This window comes from Festucalex cinctus, chromosome 15, assembly GCF_051991245.1.
Source record: "Festucalex cinctus isolate MCC-2025b chromosome 15, RoL_Fcin_1.0, whole genome shotgun sequence".
Lineage (NCBI taxonomy): Eukaryota > Metazoa > Chordata > Actinopteri > Syngnathiformes > Syngnathidae > Festucalex > Festucalex cinctus.
Window position 1 is genome coordinate 16,996,659 of NC_135425.1, and position 21,501 is coordinate 17,018,159.

General features: G+C 37.1%; 1 protein-coding gene across 1 annotated transcript in view; it reads left to right on the forward strand.

Moving 5' to 3' along the window:
* The window catches only part of cntfr (ciliary neurotrophic factor receptor), a 210,001-nt gene that overhangs the window by 103,489 nt on the left and 85,011 nt on the right, over positions 1–21,501 (forward strand). The window contains exon 4 of the mRNA XM_077497254.1: positions 10,438–10,671. Coding sequence (XP_077353380.1) covers positions 10,438–10,671 — 234 coding nt within the window. The remainder of the gene's footprint in view (positions 1–10,437; positions 10,672–21,501) is intronic.

The window sequence follows — 21,501 nt, forward strand, 5'->3', positions numbered from 1 at the left end:
AAGATGCAGGTGATGGATTACCACACTAAACCTCACATCTGAGTTCAGAACATATCAGAGGAAATGGAAACAGCATGGTGCAAAATGATGAATGAATAAGAAAAGCAACGGTATGATTTAGGATTTGCACTAGCAAAAACACAATACTATTGAGCTGTGTTTCCAAGAGAGAGAGAGAGTTTGAATTTGAATCTCTAACATGTTTTTTGTTGTTTTGTTTTACCATCAAAATTATATCTTTATGTATCACTGCGGTTCCAAACATCAAGACATATTAAGGATGCAACTGCCAGAATGTATAAGTTTTGTTACCATAGTTATCTTGAAAAAGCAATCGAGTGACATTTAAGAATAAAGATTGTTGTTGTTAAAAAATAAAATTAAGAGAACCGGATAATTATTTTTTGTTTTAAAAAAATGAGTCTTTTCTGGATTTCACTTAAATGGTAAATCGAGTGTTATATATATATATATATATATATATATATATATATATATATATATATATATATATATATATATATATATATATATATATATATATATATATATATATATATATATATATATATATATATATATAATATAGGCTCTTTGTTTTGTTTTTAATTAAAAAAAATCATTAGAAGTGCATTTTTGACAGTGACATTTAAGAATTTATTTTAGAAAATAAAAATAATAGACAACCTGATAATATTTTTTTTATTTTAAAAAAAAGTTGTCTTTTCTGTATTTCACTTAACATTAAAGGTCTGTTTGTTTTTAAAAGAAAATCACAAGAAAAAAAAAAATTCTCTTATCATAATACATTTTTAAATAAAATCAAATAAAGGCAGTTTTATTACTTGATATTTATATTAATGTTGTAATGGCAAAACTTCACATATGTTCTGGTAGGACTTTGTCCTTAAGCTTGAATTCATATTCTGTGATCCATATTTTTTCATTTGATGTATTGTTATTGAAGCTAGATGACGGTGTCAACAGCACAGTGTGCAACGAACCTTCATATTTGTTTTTAGCTGACAAAAACTCAAAATAGTGACTCTATTTCGAGTTTGAAAATATCTAACATTTTTTATAATGTAAAGTTTTTTTTTGTTTTTTTTTTAATGAACGATTACTGCAGAGTAACATTCTGTGACATTTGAAGTCTTTACATAAGTAGTCAGATTCAGGATGCAGATCCCTGATGTCTTGTTTTCCACCTCTTGCTGTTTTATCATCCCTGTTGTAAAAAAACTTCACGTTCCTGAACAGAGACGTTATCCAGCTGTCCCGCTCTTTGTTTTTTTGATGTTTCTCCTCATACTTCCGAGTTAATTCTCAAGAATTCTTCCTCCACTCCTCGTTTCATGACCTCTCTAATCCGGGCCTTGTAAAATATTAACTGCTCACTCACATCCTCCCTCCTGTGCTGCCCCTCCCCTTTCTGCAACGACAACTTCATCTTTCCAATCCGTCTAACACTCTCTCCATTCTTTTCCTTGCCTCCGTGTTCCTCCCAGGGTGCCTCTAAAAAGTCAAGGCTCAATTAACTTTGTTGCTTGTGAATCTTTTTGTCAACCAAGGTTGTTGCTTCAAGCCTCCTATACGAAAGGCATCATAATATGACTGATTCAAACACACGCGCACACACACCTGACTCTGCAAATTGCAAGTGCATCGGGGCCCTAGATAAGATGGCAGGAAACAGGAAGTGGATTTATATGAGCACTGATGCCCTGACTCATGCACACATACAAACACTTTCACAGCTGCAGCTGCCTCAGTGCTCACATGAAAGGAGCGGCAAATGCCGAGCGAGAGTGACTCTTAATCTCTCGGAGGAGAAAAAGAGACAGCAGGATAAAGTGATAACTTAATTCCAAGATGTTTGCAGAGGAAGTGTAATATGGGAGGGAACAAGAGGGTGGGTGTGGAAGTGCATATTTCCATGCATAATCCCATTCATGTGAGTTTGTATTTTTACATCTATTCTATAGCCGTACCAGTGCATGAATATGCATGCGGCTTCAAACTGACAGTTGTTTACTACCGCAACTTATTATGTCATACAGCAGTTAATCGGACGGCCATCTTGCAAATCATCAGGAAGGATTTAGCATTTTGCTGTGTTGTACTTTTGTAAAACTGCAATGTGCTCCACATGCTGACGAAGGCAAGAAAATATGTTTGTGACTGTATGATGATGCACAAGTTACAATTTTTCAGTGTGACTTGCATTTTGATGGATGTGTTGCTCTGCATTTAACAGATTATAATTAAAATCAGGATAACTACAACGTTAGATGCAATAGCTATCTATTACGGCTGTAATGATTCAAATTTACGATTTGTATCTGAATTTCGGTGCACGGTTCGATACGAAGTTTGATACAAAAAAATGTAATAATGTAATATTGTTCTGAATAAATTAATATCATACACTATATTAGTGCAAATGATATTCATAAAGTATATTATAGTTATAATTAGGGATGGGCGAGTACCGACACCAGGTATCGGTATCGGGCCGATACCAGTCTCGAGTGCTCGAGTACTCGTGACGCAGACGAGTACAAGCGACCGATGGCAGAGGGGGAAGACGTTAAGTGAGTCCTCCTTGCCTGTAACTGGCGCTAGCTTGCAGCAGTTTTTCACCAAAACTTCACCGGTTTGGAAATACTTCAAAATTGTGAATCTTAAACTAAAAGAGCATTTTTGTGTTTTATTTTGACCGTTTAGACTATTGAAGAGTGACTGTGCTGTTTTTTTTTTTTTTTTTTTGTCAAAATTAAAGGAAATATATTTGTTTAAAAATATCTTTTAGTGATTTTTTTTTTATTTATCAAAATGTACTACTGGTATCGGCAGTTGGTATCGGTGAGTACCGAGGGTCTGGGTATCGGTATCGGTCTAAAAAAAGGTATCGAACATCCCTAGTTATAATAGTATTGTGTTTTGTTCACCGTGACTTAAGTATGTTTTTTTTTTTTTTTTTTAAGCACTTAATGCTAAAAACTGGACTATTCCATTTCCATCTATGTTCTTAGTTTGGTAGTAGACATAATTCCACTCTGTTGATCTAAATGATTTTGGAAAGTCCACAATTTCAACCCACAACCTTTGGGTTGGGAGATGGCTACTCTACCACTGAGCCATGTCGGCCCCTAGCCCATGTAGTTTCCCAGAACAAGCATGAGTGGTAGCCACTGTTTTGTTCACTCAGGTTGGATATGCATGCATGCATGCATGCATCCATCCATCCATCCATCCATGACCAGTCAGAATTCATCCCATCCTTTCCAATAACACCCGAACATCTCACATTACTGTATCTCCAATTGCATCAATTTCTTCTTCTTCTTTTTTTCTGTTCTAGACATAGCGTGTCTGAGTTTTCTAATCAACATATATAATTGGAAACATCTGTTAATTGTTTTCACCGAAGCCTCGTACAGCTGCTACTCCACTTGTATGCACTCCATCCAAATTGCTTTGGGGGGGCTCTGCATACCCTTTCTCTCATCCGTAATTGCAAAGACTGACTTTGCTGTCACTGTCATATGTAGAATGCACTTTTATTTGTCAAACAAATTGGAATAACTAACACACGAAGTGTCTTTTTTTAAGATGTTTTTATATTCAGTGGCAATAGGCATACTATTTTACTTTTGTTTTAACAAAGCTTATTTTTATTTTTTAATGAATAAATATGAAAATGTGTGTGGGCGTGTGTGCGTGTGTGTGACTGGGCATGTGTAATCACTGAGTGAAAAATGTGATCCTCTAAACTAAAATTGATCATTCCAGCAGGCTGCATTTCAGTATGTCAGCTGATCCAATGTTTTACTGTTGAACTTTCAAAAAGGCGAGACTCCCCTTGGGCATACAAATGTGATTCACTGATAACTGTTCCTGTGAGTTACGGCTCAGTTGGAAAGCGACACGCTCCCACACCGTCTGACGCATGCATGCCGATGAATCTACAAGTAGCTCTACATACCGTACACACACATTCATTAACTGCAACTCCGTTTGCAAGCATGCAATGATCGGGGCACAGCACAACGGCATATAACTCTTGAGATGATAGATCAGAAAGCCAAACCTCCATTTCATTTCATGCCATAATTTAGCAATGATTTCTTATAGAGACTCACTGATAACAGACATGCGTGCACAAACAACTGAAGTCACAGATGCGGAATGATAGAGCGAGTCACACACTGGCACATGTGCGGCCCTGAGATTTTTGGCGCACAGTTGGTGCTCCATAATGAAAATAAATCACTGATCTAATCTAGTGGAGGGAGTGTTTGGGTTATGTGGCGGATAGATGCAAAAAAAAAAAAAAAAAACCTGTGACAATGTGGATATTGGTATGGGTGTCTTTCTGGAAAGACGAGAATTAAAGCCTGGGAAAGACTACAAATCTACTTCTCATAAACATCATTGTAGTGTAAAATAAACATATTTTGTTCATCTCTGTCATCACATAGAGCCATTTGGGTCCACTTGCAATTACAGATTAGTTTGGCAGGCTTAGCAGCCTCCTGGACTTTCACAAATTGACAATTTCACGGAGATGTACTTTAAAAAAAAAAAAAAGTTGATGTTTATAAATGTATGTCATGCTGAAAATACACCCAATTGGCCTTGTTAGTTAGGCAACGGAATGAGTTTTGATACAACAGCTGTATCTAAAAAACATTTCTTTTAGAAAGATGGTCATGTAACAAAAAACATAACCCAAAAAATGAGAACAGTTCTACACCACTCCAAACTGCAACCACAATAACAAACAGCATTACACGGTGCAACTTCTTGTGCTAAAGATAACTCGAACGGCCTCTACACAAAAATCAGCCGTACCGTCAGCGTGTCGGGCCGGAAAATGAAGTGCACACTGCAACGAGCTGACGGTGACGCCAACTTCTCCGGACGTTCTGCGCATACTTGAGAAGCAATACCGCTCCATACCATCAGCAGCTAACCAGCTAACGTTAGAAAGTTATTATATTTACCAAATAATTATAAACAAAACTTAAGTTTAAAAAAATAAATCCTACGTAGTATAACCAATTGCATCTCAATTTATTGCAATAGTTTGGCTTTAATCATTCACTTCACATAGTCATTAGCCATGATATTTTACGACAGTAGTCTGTTTTGAGTGACAAATTTGTCTTTGCGATCTTTTGTCCATCCAGCCATTTTACGTCCAAAAAGCAAAACTATATGTGAAACATTAGCAAAGTTGTAACGGCTTCCATATCTTCACTATTTGTCCACTTTTGTCACTTCCTATTCTTGTCTGATTCGCTAGCTAACAGTCAATCAGCGTAATCAATTGTCACGACAGCCAACGACAATTGTGCCCTACACCAAGTAGACTTCCCAACTGCCGATGTTGGATTGGTCGTGTAGAAGCCTTAAAATATCACGAACATTATGGTATCTATCAACTAAATGCGAACAAAACAAGAAAAACAAGTTTCTTGACCTTGTGTTACTCGTTAAATAACTGAAGCAAGGTTTTTTGTTTTTTGTTTTTTTGTTTTTTTCCACATGCACTTAGATTGCAGACAGGATTAGCAGGAATGATGCCTTTACAGTAATATTGGAGTGGTAGAATTTTTGTATACTCATACTAGTTGCCTGCAAAGTTCAGGTACAAATTAGCACATTCACTGCCATAGACGATTTTAGACGTCAAAGATTTTTTTTTTTCCTGCACTGGCAGTGAATGAGTTAAGGACTACTCATTTAAAATGCAAGTTGCTAATATAACAAAGCCCATCATCTTTCACTGTATGTTGAACAAATAAGCAGAAAATGGCCCCCTGTTTGTGTGTGTGTTCTTTAAGTAACCTCTGGGTCGATGTGCTTGTAATGTGCGGCAGGTCTAGCACTGTTGACCTTACAACATGGTAATGCCGCACTCTGGAAAGACATGAGTGGTAACACTGAATATAAACTACAATGAGCAGCATGTGGGTGAAAAATTAAGCGCCCACTAACACCCCAGGGCAAACCTGTAGAATTCATACATAATATACAGTATTTGGCATTCATGAAGGCTTTAAACCATTACGAGACACAAGGGGCTCTATATTCGTGTCCAGCGTAAAGTATGTGCACGGGGTGAGGTACACCAAATGCTGATATTGTATATCCAATCGACACAGCTCTTCTAAATCCCTTTAAAATTGGCGCAGAAACTGATTAGCTTGGGTCCATGCAAGGGGTTGAAGTGTGCAAAGTAAAAGTTTATAAGCGGCGGTTGATGTGAAGTTGGCAAGGGCGATCACAGATCACTGCTGTGAGGTGAGCACTTGTGGACCGCCATACAACCCAAAGTATGTGTCGGTGTGTGATTGCTTTTATTGATTGCTTGTGTTGCTTGCGTGGATTTTCTTTGCTTAGTCTGGATTCCTCTTCTATCCCAGTGCATGTTCGTTTCAACAGACATTAAAATTGTGCTTAGATAGGAATGTAATTGCAGAGCTGCCAAATGTTACGGATTATCTGTATTTTTTTTATGGAATTCACCGAATGCTACACAGTAAATTCTGTAGAGACAATTTGACCCGATTTAGATAGGGACCAAATAGACTCAGTTTTAGTGGAATATTTACACTTGGAAGAGAGTAAAATAAAGAATTGGAAAAAATAAAAAAATTAAAGTGACTTAGGGTAGAAACGAACTCACGACCTTCAGTTTGGGAGACAGCCAATCTACTCCCTGAGCCACGCAGCTCTTGCGGGGCATAGCGCATGTAGTAGTGTGGCAGTCTCCCAAGCTGAAGGTCGTGAGTTTGAACCTTAACCCTTGAGTGAGTTTTAGTTATTTATTTTTTCAATTGTTATTTTTCTCTTCCTAGTTGTAAATCTTAGTTACTCTAAAACTAAGTCTATGTGGTCCATATCTAAATAGAGTCAAAATTTCCTCTAATGGAGTCAAATTTACACTACAAAATTTACTCTGTAGCTTTTTACGCCCAGTTTGGGCCCATAACTTGTTTCGTACAGTTAAAAAAAGCTAAAATAATGATTAACATTGCTCAAACAGGTTGAAAATGGGCAAACATATTTAGTAAGGATTTGTGATATGCTGCGATTGGCTGGCAACCAGTCCAGGGTGTCCCCCGCCTATTGCCCAGAGCCAGCTGAGATAGGCGCCAGCACCCCCCGCGACCCTTGTGAGGAATAAGCGGTCAAGAAAATGGATGGATGGATGGATTTGTGATATGTTTGACAAATGCAGCGTCATTTCATCTCATCAATACGCTTCAGTAAAGTCGTCCTCATGCATGTGTAGTAGAAGCTCGTGAATGAGTCTGTTGTTAGCTAAAAGCTAACAACGTCAGGCTAACCCTGATTGCTGCTAGCTTTCATAAATTCATATGAATGGTTAGGAACAAGGGCTGCAATACCATGTGAAATTTCACCAGCACATTGTCTCCAATATTGCAGACGCAGAAATGTATGTTCCAGACAAAATTTTCTGCAAGTGCATTTTTATAGTTTGGCAGCTCTGCAAATAGTTGTTTGTTTGTATGTGCTGTGATTGGCTGCATGTAACCAGTAGAGTGCATGCCCTGCATCTCAATCAATCTGTGATAGTCCGTAACTCTCCTGTGGAAGAAAAACATATGACAGTTATTCACTACAGTGAGAAGAAAATACATCTTCTTGTGGCTGTTTAGTTCATAACATTCCTCAAAGAGAATCTTATGTTATCGACTCTGTTTTGCGTTTAGAAGACTTTGAACTTTCTGAAGGACATTAATGATTTTCATTCGCATTTGATAGCCCATAACATTGTTCTTATGCTCCTAACAATGCCCTGTCTATTACAAAAAGATCAATAGCACTTGAGCTGAATGCCATTATGGTTATTAGGGCTACTTGCCTGTATGGTGATGAGGCATGAGGGCATTATGCAGCACGGTGTAGGAGTCGTTGCATATGCGTGAGCAAGTTTATTCATTAGTGCATCTGTTACTCTATGGTGAGTTTTGCACTATTTGTCATTCTCTTGATAGAATCCTCTCGATAAATAGGTGATGAATACAGACATTTCAGAAGACAGAGAGGAGTGAGCTGTTTCAAGGTGAGGAGGAGAGAATGATGGAGATGGGGGAGTGAAGGTGAGCAGAGAGAAAGACAGAGTGAGAACAAGATAAGCGCAACAGAGGCACCCAAAGGCAGTGAGGATAACTTACAGAGGCAAGAAGCAAAGACAAGAAGCCAAGATAATGGCAAATGATCACGAAGCACCGCAGTGTGCAATCGTACTGAACCTCAGTATCAGTAGGTTAGACGTTTGTGTGTCCATTATGCTCCCCCCAAGGAAAATAATAAAGACTACACTCATAATTAAGAACACAATGATAACACAATTCTACAAATGTATTAAATGCTGTAAAAGAAGCCCATAAAACTTATAACCTGTGTCAATACGAGGGATGTAACGATAATGGCAATATTGTGATATTGTGATATTAAAACTGCCACAATATCTCCGTCGTCATGTTCACGATATTTAAAAGCTACACATCTGTTAAAAAATCAGGGTGATTTCCATTTGTGCATTTCTAGTACCCTCTGGTGGCAAGTTTTTTAGTGCAGTTTAATTTTCATTAGGGATGTTTTGGCCCTTCTATGTTTAAAATCACTAATTGTAAGGTGAAGGGGAACATATTATTTTTGTGAACAGAGTCAATATGGGGAAGAACTCAATGTGTGCTTGCATTAGGTGAGTAAATACCTCAATATTAAGTCTTATTAGAGATTGGAGGGTGTTTATATGTATTGCTGTTGTGTACAAAAGCACAATATTGTGCTTTTTTTTAGTATGAGCTCATTTTTTTCAATATTATCTTTTTTAAATATCGCCAACTTCCCCACAATATCGTGATAATTATCGTATCGTGAGTTTCATATCGTAATAATATCGTATCGTGATATTTGGATATTGTTACATCCCTAGTCAATACAGTATGTCCGTCCATCCATCCATCTAGCTGTCATTTTTGAGTACATTATCAAAGTGTACTGTACTAAAGAATATTTTTACCTCTGTTCTTTCTAAACTAACAAGGACACCAGCGTCTGCATCAAAGCTAAACATCAAAGTCAGGCTGCTTTTATGGAGATGCAAATAAGTTTTTATGTAAATAAAGCCACATATTTTCCCCTTTGACAGAGAGGGTGAGATCAAACCAAATTGGGAAGTCTCTTCACTCATATTCATATGCACACACTATTTTGACTGTGAGTCAAACAAATTGGGAAAGACGGCAGTGATGGGCAGGATGAAGAAGGGCTGATAATGGGGGAAAAAAGGAGCGACTCAGAGGGCAGGAATCAAGTGATGGGGAGGTCAAGGGGGTGATGCACGGCTCAGAGGGGAAGCGGAAACGAGAAAAAAGACAACAAATCATGTCTCGTTAATGTTAATGGGGACAGGGATTTTCCACATGAAATATAAATGAATGTGTTATGGGACATGAAATATACATGAAACAGTGGCAGATATCTGTATCCGCTGTGTTAAGAGGCATGTCAGAGGACACCGAGAGAAGACACCACCTTTTTTGAAAAAACATTTGATCCCACTTGTCTTCACTTTTCTGTCTTAACAAGAACTTTTGAAAAGACAGGGATCAATATTTCATTGTTGCGTTTTGTTGAGCTGTTGATCCTTAGTATTCAAATGTTAATCTGACGTCTTCACTTTGTGTGGTCCCGGCGGGTCCCGTGGGACTTATCAACAAAGTGGGGCCTCTAAAGTGCACTGTCGTAACCAAAACTCCCAATAGGCTCAAATGTATCCCTTAATCCTGGAGGCCATGTTCCCTACAACATTACTTAAAACCATTGACGGTGGCTTGATAAAGCACTTTATAAATAAAGTTGAGTTGAGTTGATGATAATACACCATGTGTATATATATATATATATATATATATATATATATATATATATATATATATATATATATATATATATATATATATATATATATAAACCAAACTTTTTTTTCATAGTTTGGCTAATCCTGCGATTTATACTCCGGAGTGCTTTATACATGGAAAAAAATAAACCGGGAGTATATAATTTCACAGACGGCCACAAGAGGACACTCGAGACTTATACTATAATATACTATGTATACTTAATGTGACTTATACTCCAGTGCAACTTATGTATCTTTTTTTTTTCTACCTAATTATGCATTTTGGTCTAGTGCGACTTATAGTCCAGAAAATATGGTGCATATACAATGACATTTAATCCTATTTGCAGCTGCCCCAATGATTGTGTCATTTGTACTGATTCATATTTGAAATGTAATTTAAACCAATAAAGCTAAACTGATTTAAAAAAAAAAAAAATCTGTCTCACAAGTTCCAAAATGTAATATTTGCTTGTATGTGTCTCAAGTTGCCAGGAACCAGTATGAGCGAATGGGCAGCGACGTCACCATGCAGTGCGGCTCCCTGGACAATGACGCATCGGTGTCATGGAAGGTGAACGGGACGGACGTGAAGGCCCAGCACCGTCTCGAAGGCCCCAGACTGATACTGACCCAAGTGGACCTGGGCCACAATGGACTCTACAGCTGCTTTCAGAACCCAAATGGAGAGAGACGTGACACCATCAACCTCCGCATCGGCAGTAAGTACCCAGACAATTGTCCGCCAAATATTGCTTGCCAAACAGTCATGACTCTTTAATCATCCCGGTAGGGCACTTTGGTTATTGCTTCTCCAGAGTAAACAAGAGGCCAAATTGAAGTATCCATATTGTGCAATGAAAATATCATGCATACAAGGAAAACATGCTTATCCTGCAAAAGAAATGAGGAAAAAAATAATCATGCTTACTCAAAGTTTGCAATGTAATTTGATTCTGCCACAGCTTGATTGTTTGAAATGGAATAATTAATATCATTTTCTATGTAACGCTTTTCCTGGTGGTCTGTTTTTCCAAACTAACAACTCTTCCCCAAATGCGGACAAGTTTGGTCAGTCTAGTTTGGTTCACATGCACACTATTAGGTGCGCTACACCCTGATTCGGTGAATGTTTCTACAGCAGCTTTGAAGCTGATGGCAGATCATAAAAGTAGATAGGTGCATGAGCTTTGCAAACAGTGTCTCGCCAGTGAATTTAACAACGAACAAGAAACACAAATCCTCGCTCTGTCATAAGCCCTACTACTTTTTTTTTTAACTGCACTTTTGTTCTCCTCCTGTTCTTTTGAGTCAAAGTAGCACACAATAAGTTTTTTTTTTTTTTTTTTGTCAATCCAGCCCACAAGAATATATATTTGTTGCACATGCCATTTACCATATTTTCTGCACTATAAGGCGCACCTAAAAGCCTTAAATTTTTTCAAAAGCTGACCATGTGCCTTATAATCCAGTGCGCCTTATATATGGATCAATATTGAGCCGCAACAGCTCTCGCTGTCAAGACACTATCAATGACCCTGCACGATCGGTGCCGCGCAAGCGCAGAAGATCCCACCATCTTGTATCGCTAGCTAATACTAATACTTTACCTGAGAGAAAATAATAAAACAGCTGTTTATTCATTTTGGGAGTGAATATAGTTGTCAGAAAGCTGGTTTGTAATCTATTAATAAAATTTGACTGACCTATCTTACTGTTTTGTTGACATTCTCGTTAGCGCAGCACCATCTAATGGATGCATAACGTAACCCCAGCCTCTACTGTAGCGCCTTATATATGGAAAAACTTTAAAATGTCATTCATTGAAGGTGCGCCTTATAATGCGGTGCGCCTTATAGTGCGGAAAATACGATACATTAAAATGGCAAAAATAAGCAATTGCCAACAAATCAAGTGAGATCAGCTTCTTAAGACAAGAATATGTACAAATATTGATCTCATCTCAAATAGACTCCTCTGTTAGATAAATGCCATAAATGAATGTCAATGTTTGAGTAATACGGTCATCCAAAAGAACACAAGTGCATGCCTTTGTTCAGATTTGAACATGAAATTAGTTTTATTAAGACAATATGACCAGTTGGGAGATTTTAAATCAAATTTAAACATAAAGTCCCCGATGAACACTGGGATTATTAGGCAGATGCTACCTTACTAGAGGGTACATGCTGATATCTGTTTAGCATCTATCATGGCACACTACTTCATAGACCTGCCAAAAATGACAGACTTTGAGGCGGCTTAATTCATCACTTCCCTGGCACTGAATATATACACCTGAACATATTGTGCTCTTTCTATTTTTAACATTTCTAATAAAGAAATATCCCCAGGACAAGGTCAAAAAAGATAGTTTGCATAAAGGCAATCTATCGCAATACAAATAGATGAAATTAAAGGTAAGATGTATGCACATTGCACAATCTTCACCACACTAAAGATGGCAAAGGTTATTATATTCCATACAGCTGTCATCTTCTAGTGCACACAGAGTCATGAATACTGGACAGGTATATGCACATGTAATATTTCCATTCCATGCAAATTTATGATGAATGAGTCTGTATGAAAGTGTGACAGTTGGGTTAATCTTACTGGCAATGATGAATTACGGAATGCTGCAATAATACCAAACTGATGAGCATTTTATGTGATGGTACATCCCGTCATGAGGATGAATGATACACGAGCGAGTCAGATGTAAGTTATCGTGTCTTTTCACCTCTCATAATTTTTTTCATCATAATGACACTTGTAGTGGTCTCGAGCTCAAGTGGGCGTGTGTGCGAGAGAGAGAGAGAGAGAGAGAGAGATTTGCATTGTTTAAATATTCATCGAGGGTCAATTACAAGGTTGTGTGTGTAACCCTTTACTACTCTTTCCTAGTTGTCAGTGTAATTGTCCTGATAATAGTTTTGGGTTTATGTTGTTTGCTGTCACGCTGGCATTCCACTTGTATTTGTGTTTTTGTATCACCTACAAAACAGGCTACAACTAAAAAAGTGTTGCACAGCTACAGCGATGGTGACACCTCGACAGGCTACACTTGTCGTGATTACCGTTGCGACGGTAGCAAGATTTTATGCAGCGTTTATTACTCACACCAGGGGCTTGTTATGTTTAACACGGTGTTATCAAGAGGATAACAAAGAACCATCTGTTTGTTTGCGACTTTTTTTTTTTTTCTTTGAAACGCTGTGTTTTCCTCAAACTTTCATCAAAGCACTTTCTAGCTTCCGGAATGATGTCACACCCAACCAAAAATTATGTTAAATGACGAACTTCTTGAAATGCGTACAGGCCCCATCTGCTTTTCACGTTGTGTAGTGTCACGAAGATTAAGTTTAGGCATATATAAGATGGAATGTGTGAATTTTTAAGCATGTACCGTTCATATATGGCACAACACTACCTGTTGTGCACTTGTGCACAGAATGGTGGAGCGATTAAGTGGCAATTTATATAAAATGTCTGTCCTGGTGTTAGATTAGGGCTCTTGATGACTAGATAGATGACTTGAGCTAGGCCGTTGTGTCGCTATTATTCGTCCTTGCTTGGCGCACTGCTATGTGTCCTCCTTGCTTGGCGCATTTCTATCTGTCTGCATTCTGACATACGTATCCAGTAAAAACCAGTTAAGGCCATCAGGCCGCACATTCTCACATGGGGAGGCTGAGCCGTTCGCCCATTGGGGCGGGCGGCCTAGACAGTATAAGTGCAGGGACGATTTTGAATAGATCAGTTCCTCTTCCGCATACTAATAGAAGAGGGCTCCGCAGCTGTGTACTCGATCTTTCTGGCATCCAGTAAATATTTCAACTGAGAACATGTAGTCTTCTGTTTATTATTATTAGTATAATATCATGAGCATTAAGGTACAAGAACCTGTGAAGGTTCTCTCCCAGACCTTTACACTGGCAACAAATGTCCATTTTATTTTAATAAGCAAGAGATCATAAAATAAAAGTTTGTTATTGAAATAAACCATGCCCTTCTGTTATAACTGGGGAAATTATGACCATCCTGCCATTTTTGTGTTGCCCCCCCGATCTTCTATCGCTGTCCTCACTGGACGTCAGCAAAGAAATTTATAGCACCACCACTTGGCTGCACCCGCCCAGTTATTCAGCCTCACAGCTAACACAATATCAACCGCAGCGGGTCGTATATCCAGACACTCACCCCAGTGACCTGTCATGCAGTCAGTCGGCAGGACACACAATCTCCCTGTGCAACCGCCATTCAGTGAGCAAAGCTGTTGGTGAAGTCTGATAGTTGGCCGGGAGGACATCTGAGCAGTCAACCAGTAGTAACTTGCAGGTCAGCTGCTCATGCAGTGATGAAGTCAGTTGACCTGCCAGTTATATAGCACTAATTTAAGACAGTCACCTTTGCAGCACATCATCCACGTACTTAACTATATGTTAGCAAAGCCATTATATGTTATGTATTTTTTATTTTATTTTTTTTTTTAATCTCAATTCAATGGAACCCAGGGGCAGCAGATACAATGAAAACACCAGAGGCCCCAGAATTGAACCCTGTGGAACACCACACATTCCATTATACATGTGAATTCATATTACATGTTCACCCGGCCACAATAATAAAGGAATCACACCATGTACCATCACAACAGTCAGAAGTTGACTACTGTGCGCACCAAATTCCGTGAATAGATATCTCAAGCGATGTCCAATGGCCAAGCGGGACGCATCACACAAATCATTTCAGTCGGGTGTGTCTTGACCTCCTCCGGGGGCTCAATTGAACCCAGATCAAGAAGCACTGCAATAGTGCCTTTGATACAATGATAATTTTAACATATAATTCCCAGTATAGCATTTTATTCAAAATTGCATGAAATTAATCGCAATTTTCTAATTTATAATTTCTGTCTCCTTGAAAAACGGCCATAAGAGGGCAGCCGATAGTGGTATCAGATGCCGTCGTGAGTATTGATACCTTGAAATAAGGCCGGGTATCGGAGCAATACCAGTATCACCCATCCCTAGTCAAGTCATGTTTATAAATAACTATTTTTTTCCTTAGGGCTGACAGTTAATGTGTTAACTTTGGAGATGATTTTTTATTTAATTAACTAATATAACTCAATTTTATTTAATTCCTGTGGCAGCTGACCACCACTCACTTTGCAGCCAAACTTAAGAGGAAAATCACTGGCACAAAGACAAATTACGGACTTTTATCTAGTTTACCTTTAAAAAGTTACTCAAAAGCTATAATTGGAGAAATCCTAAATTATTTGCGCACTATGCAAAACCAAATTCAAATTCCATGGTTCGGATAATTGTTGGATGGTCAGATGAGTTATTTCACAGGAAAAATAGTATTCAAAGATCAAAGAAAGCTATAAGAACAGTTTTTGAATTGATACATACTTTATTTGACGATTTTACATTAAATTCAAGTAAATATCTGTTACAAGCTTCATAGAAAATAGTGATTAATTACGATTAATTGCAGGAAATTTTGCGATTTAAATTTAGGCTAGTGATAAATACTTTTTCAGATATGTTTGTAATAAAATGCATGCATTAGGTAAATATTCATTTATTTTATTTGTTTTAATTTTTTTTCTGTTCATATTATGAAACTACAGCATGAATTATTGCTTCTGTGTTCAACTGTATGCTATTGCCTGAAATAAATGAAAATGATGATGATGATGATGATGATGATGATGATGATGATGATGATGAATGAAGCAGCATGTAGTTTGCTTCAGAACAAAATTTCTCATTATATGTTGACAAAGACTGGATCCAGAATTCAAGCGCCTAAAAACATCACTGCTCAGGTGACATTTGTAATCGTAGCTGAAAATCTTTTTTTTCCCCCCCTCAGTTAATGTGGCTTTTCTTCAGACACAATCGCCTTTTCATTATTGCAACAAAAACCCCAACCTTAAATCCAATTTCCCCCATTATTAAAGACCTATTAAAGAGCACGTCCACTACACGTACACATTGGTTGGTTGCTTCCAACATTAAATAGAATGAATTGAAGGTGGATTGAGTTCCCTTGTTAAATGAATGTACATTGCCTCCCCACAGGCAATTTTCACAAAGCCACTGTCACATGCCAAATGATTTAAATTTTGTTTCCCTAGGCGCATTGTATTTGTGTGTATATCCACGCTAAGAAACACACACACATGCCCACCCAGGGGACCTGTGCTACATCGCTGGGTAATGGATTTGTCTTGTATCTTTGCAGACAGATCGCTATAGGGAGGGTGAACGCATAAAGTTTGGTCTCGTGTGGGACTTCTTGTTCAAACCAGGAAGTGTTTGGCCCCACATGCAAGGCTACTGCAGGAAGCACTCATCTTACATTTTAATTACTCCCCTTGCTTCACCCGCTATTCTGTCAATCACCGTAAACAGAAAATACCTGCCTGAAGGATGTACATGGCCTTGTGAAATTAATTCGACTGTTTGTCATCTGAGCTTCTCTCATGGGCCGCGTTTCTTTCTTGTGACACGTTTTCATTTGAAATGACCAGGCATGAAGATTAATCCATTCCATTCAGCTAAATGTAAGGTCTAGGTGCCAAAAATACCTTTGCAAAACTTGAGCTACTTAGTCACAAATGTGGAGGATGAAGTGGATTAACTGTTTGTCATGTCCTTTTTACATCGGAAATGCAAAGTTGGTGACTAATTTGTGATTTCTTTCAATGTTACTGTCATAATGGAACTATTTAACTCATTCACTGCCATTGACGGAAAAAGACGTCAAATGATGCATTTTTGGGCTGGCAGTGAATGTGTTAAGACACTGGTTGATTTTAGCTTACTCTTCTTGTCCTCTTTGACCTCACCACAGCTTTCAGCACTGTTTGTGTATAATTTCCGACTCTTGGACTGCGTATAAGTACTTTCCTTTTCACAAGGCTTAACAGTCTCAAAGTGACACAAAGCAGTGCTGGGGATCCTTTGTTTTTCATCTACAACCTTCCTCAAGGTGTTATCTTGAGTCCCTAAAGTATGCATTTTCACTTCTCTGCTGATGATTCGCAGAATCTCCACACACAGCCTTGATGTTGGCACATTATCTTTTCTTTTCCCAGGCATGAAAGCATTTTTACCAAGATTGTCCTTTGTAATTCATCAACAATGTTGTGCAAGGTAAAACCTGGGGCACTAGGAGGTACCCGGCAGGTACCTTGAAAGAGTATCGAGCAATCTTTGGCCTTGCAACAACCTCTTAGATGTTATACACTACTACAGTTCATCTCAGAGCAAAGCTACAAAAAAAAAAATATGAGGTGCAGATCAGTTATGTGGGGCAAAAAAAAACAAGTCTACAGAGCTGAAGCCATTATTATTATTATTATTATTATTATTATTATTATTATTATTATTATTATTATTATTGAATTAAATGATGAAAATGGTGGACTGGATAGTAGCACTGGCCTAATAAAAACGAACAAACTTCAATTTCAGGTTTCTCCTTTTGTCACTATTAATGGTGCAAAAATGTATTCAACCTTAGTCATAGGCATGAGACAATAGCGTAGTTTTTAAATTGGATTTAAAAGCATTTACACTTACTTGGTATGTTTTGAATCTTCATTCATTTAAATTATTCAGTCTCTGATAATAAAGGATGCCAGTAAATTGGGGGATCATATTATTTATAGGTTATTGGCGACCAGACAAGCACAGTTAATTTTATTTATTTATTAACCACATACAGTATTTTTTTTTCCGTATTTATTGTTATCTAAATTTTTACTATTATATCAAATGTATCTATCATGGAAAGCTTTTTACAATGGTCACACCACATAATATTTTCAACTTAAATCAAAGTTATGAGGCTAACAATTAGCCATCTACGTAAAACAAACTAGCTAGGCACACAAGGAAAATTATCATAAATATATGTATATTTGTTGGAAAAAAAATAATGAATTTCAAATTAAAAGTCCCAAAATAATTATTTATTTTTTGGTCACACCACATGATAATTAAAAAAACAAACAAAAAAAACAAAAAAAAAAACAATGCTTTTTAAAGGTGTTTTTGTAGGTGCATATTATACAGTTTTAAGTTTAAATTGTGTTTTATAATAATAATAGACCACCCAGATAAAATAATGTATGATGTACTCTATTCCCATACATCCCCTTTCAATTTCCTTTTTCTTCTTTCCTTTTTGTTACACGACTCTTACAATTTTGTCGACCTCCTTTTTGTTTTGTTTTTTGGTTTTTTGTTCTACATGCAGGAAAAGTGCAGCTGACGCATCACTTTATTATAGCGGACAACCATAACAAATGGGAAAATGGCTCCGGTTTAAAAAGTCAATGGAAAGCCATGAGGGAAACATAAACATTTGAAAAACAAAAAAAGAAAGGTCATTGTGTGCTTTGGCCTCTTTATATGAGTTGGGTATCAGGAGTAGTCTGGCATGACAGATTGTTTTCCCGTTTCTTTTCTCAATGCTGCTGTTTCAAAGAGAGATGGTATAGCATTAAATCATTAAAGACAGGAAAGTACTTCTGCGCAGACCTCTCATATAGATTCAATGTATCTGTTGTACACGCATTATTGTAGGAGACAGCAAAGTTTCTCAGCCCTGTATCCTATTTGTTGACCATCCCTACTTGTATTCCTCTGGCCATCAAGTGTCTTGTTCATTCGTTTTGAAAGAGTACCGTCTTTTCCCTCCTTGTAACCATGATTTTTTTTTTTTTTTTTTTTTTACTTTTACTGTATGTAAATTGCTCTATTCGCCTTTCTTATAATCATTTTTTAACCCCCATCTTAGATTCATTTTTTCCATTTTTTAAAATCTGTTCATTTTTTTTGCTGCCTGCTTGTTCATTTCCCTTCAATGCCACTGAGTATTCACGTTTGCACACCAATCAAACTTTTCAAGCTTTACACTTTTGTCAAACATTCTGAGTTAAAATGATTCAAGGGAGTGAGAAGGGGGATTTGAAAGGTTATGGGAATTCAAGGTTGCAAAAACTGACCTCTTAATAATTGTTTGGATGGAGGTTGCTAGGTACAGATGGAAGTTCAACTGCAGAGAATTACTGAATAAATAACATTCGGCCAAAGAGGAGCTCAGCTGAGGGAACAGAAGGCAAACAGGAAATAGTGCAGGTATCAAGCAGGACTTGGTGTCTTTATGCGGATTTAGCCAAGAATGTGGCAATGTTGAAAAGAAAGCAGTCTCGGTAATGCCAGGTTACATGTATTGCTCATATTATCCATTTTCAACATAAATACAAGTTGCATTTTGTTGGATATGTATTACTGGGCTTGAACATATTTGGTTTTACTTGAAATATCGCACTGTGCCTATCTAAAATAAGGCAAATGCGTTCATTCTGGTCCACTTTCTCTATTTAGATGACATGTTAAATATTTACTCATCACTTAGTTTTGTATGTTTTTATGCCAATTGTTTTGCCATTTGTTTGTATTTTTAAAGAGGGACAGACAGTGTTAAAGCGAAAGAATGACAGAACGACATGGGAAAAGAAGGACTGACCATAAAGTATTCCCTCTGGCCCAGAGTCCAGCGGAGAGGTTGGTTTTGCTCTCTTGACGTCAATCAAGTCAAGCAGACCGACTGAGACCGACAAACATATTTCAGAGAGAGAAGAAAATGAGGCAAATGAGGAAAAATAATAGAGCAAGAGAAAGGAGATTCAAATGTCAAATGTGATTGCCACTCTTACTCACCCTTTCGGTTGCATCCATTCTGTTTAATGCTTCTTTCCCTCAAATTCAAACTCTTCATTTTCATTTTGTTACTGCATTTAGATGCAAAATACTTGTTTCATGTAGTAGTGCAGCTCCACATCTTAGATTAGATCTCCCCATGCTATTAACAGCTGTATCCTCCTGACTACCAGCAATTCAAATTTGTCCTCTGTAGTGGACTTTTTTTTAAACCTGAATATCTTCCACCCAGTGTATACGATTGAACTCCTTTTGTGCTCTATAGAGGACATTCAGAGTTTTCCGATGATACCAAATGTGTAGGGGTGGGGATTTGCTACCTTTGATTGCATCATAAAAGAAAATGGCTTCCCTCAGTGCAAGCACTTTTTAGGGAAGAGGAAAAGTAAGTGTATAACACTTTTTTTTTAAACAAATTTAGGCTTTAAATGTTGTTAGCAAGTATTGTTTGAATTGTTTTAACTGTATTTGAGCCTAGCATTTAAGTTTTTTAAAAAAATGTCCTCTGTAGTGGACACATCATAGCTTAAAAATAAAAACTTTTTTTTTTTTTTTTTTTTTCTTTTGCAACAGTCCAGTTACTTCACAAAGATTGGGGAATATCAAAATAAACATGATTGAACAATATTTTTTTCCTGGTAGTCAAGAGAATATGATAGTTAATTCAGTGTTACCAATTGTTGTGAGTTAGCAATAGTCCTTGTGCAAGCACACACAGACACACACTGAAATCAGTTTATTCTTCATTGGATATAGAATTTTTCTTTTGTCTAAACTACAAAATGACATTCCCTGCAAAGTAATAAAAATATGTCCTTCAAATCTTTCTTACTTTGACAATTTACAGCAAAAAACAAACACAGCAGCAAATGAAAAAAACTAAACAAAAATAAGGAGCAAAACAGCAAACAAAAAACAAACAAAAAGTTAAAACAAGAAATTAATAACATCTTATTGAACGTCTTCTGTCAGAGATCATATAAATTAATGTGGTTCTTGCTTTGACGGAACAAAATAAAAAAAAATGTTCAAAGCCTACAATTAAATGAAACTGAAAGGAAAATAATAATAAAATATAATGAAATAAAATATAATAAAATATAATGAAATATTTTTATTTTGTTGTCCAAGAGAGTAGAAAACAAGCTTACATTGGCCGTCGTGCATATCCACCTTAACAAGCATATCGTCCATTGAAGCATCTCCATTTGTGTGCATGATCACCACATTTGCTTCTGCATATCCCTGCCCGAGTGTGTATTTGTGCGTAATGGACTAGCTCCTAACATCATTTCACGCTTCAGAGTGAAACGAGAAGTTAGTATTCTATTCAGGTCATTTCTGTTTCTGTCTTTTGTTTCTTACAAATGGAGATTGTCTCTCACTGTATCAGATATTGTTATCGGAAGTGATGGATGCAGCACATGCTACGTCCTTAAACTGTCTTGCTAGATTCTGGTATTCCAGAATATACAGACTAGGGGTGTGAATTGCCTAGTACCTGACGATTCGATTCGTATCACGATTCATAGGTCACGATTCGATTCGATACCGATTAATCCCGAAACGAATTTATAAGTCCATTGTTGGGATTTTTTTTTTTATTTAAATTTAGAAAATACTAATCAGTAAACTTGTACAGTGTAAGATTTGTATGAAAATGTATTAGTTATTTATCTGAAACTTCAGTCGTATACAGGTTGTAATCTGTTTCATGTTTGAACAACATTGAAATAAAATATTAAGGCTTAATGTGCCATTAATATAACATTTTTCCATGCTTAAGGTGTGAACCCAAAG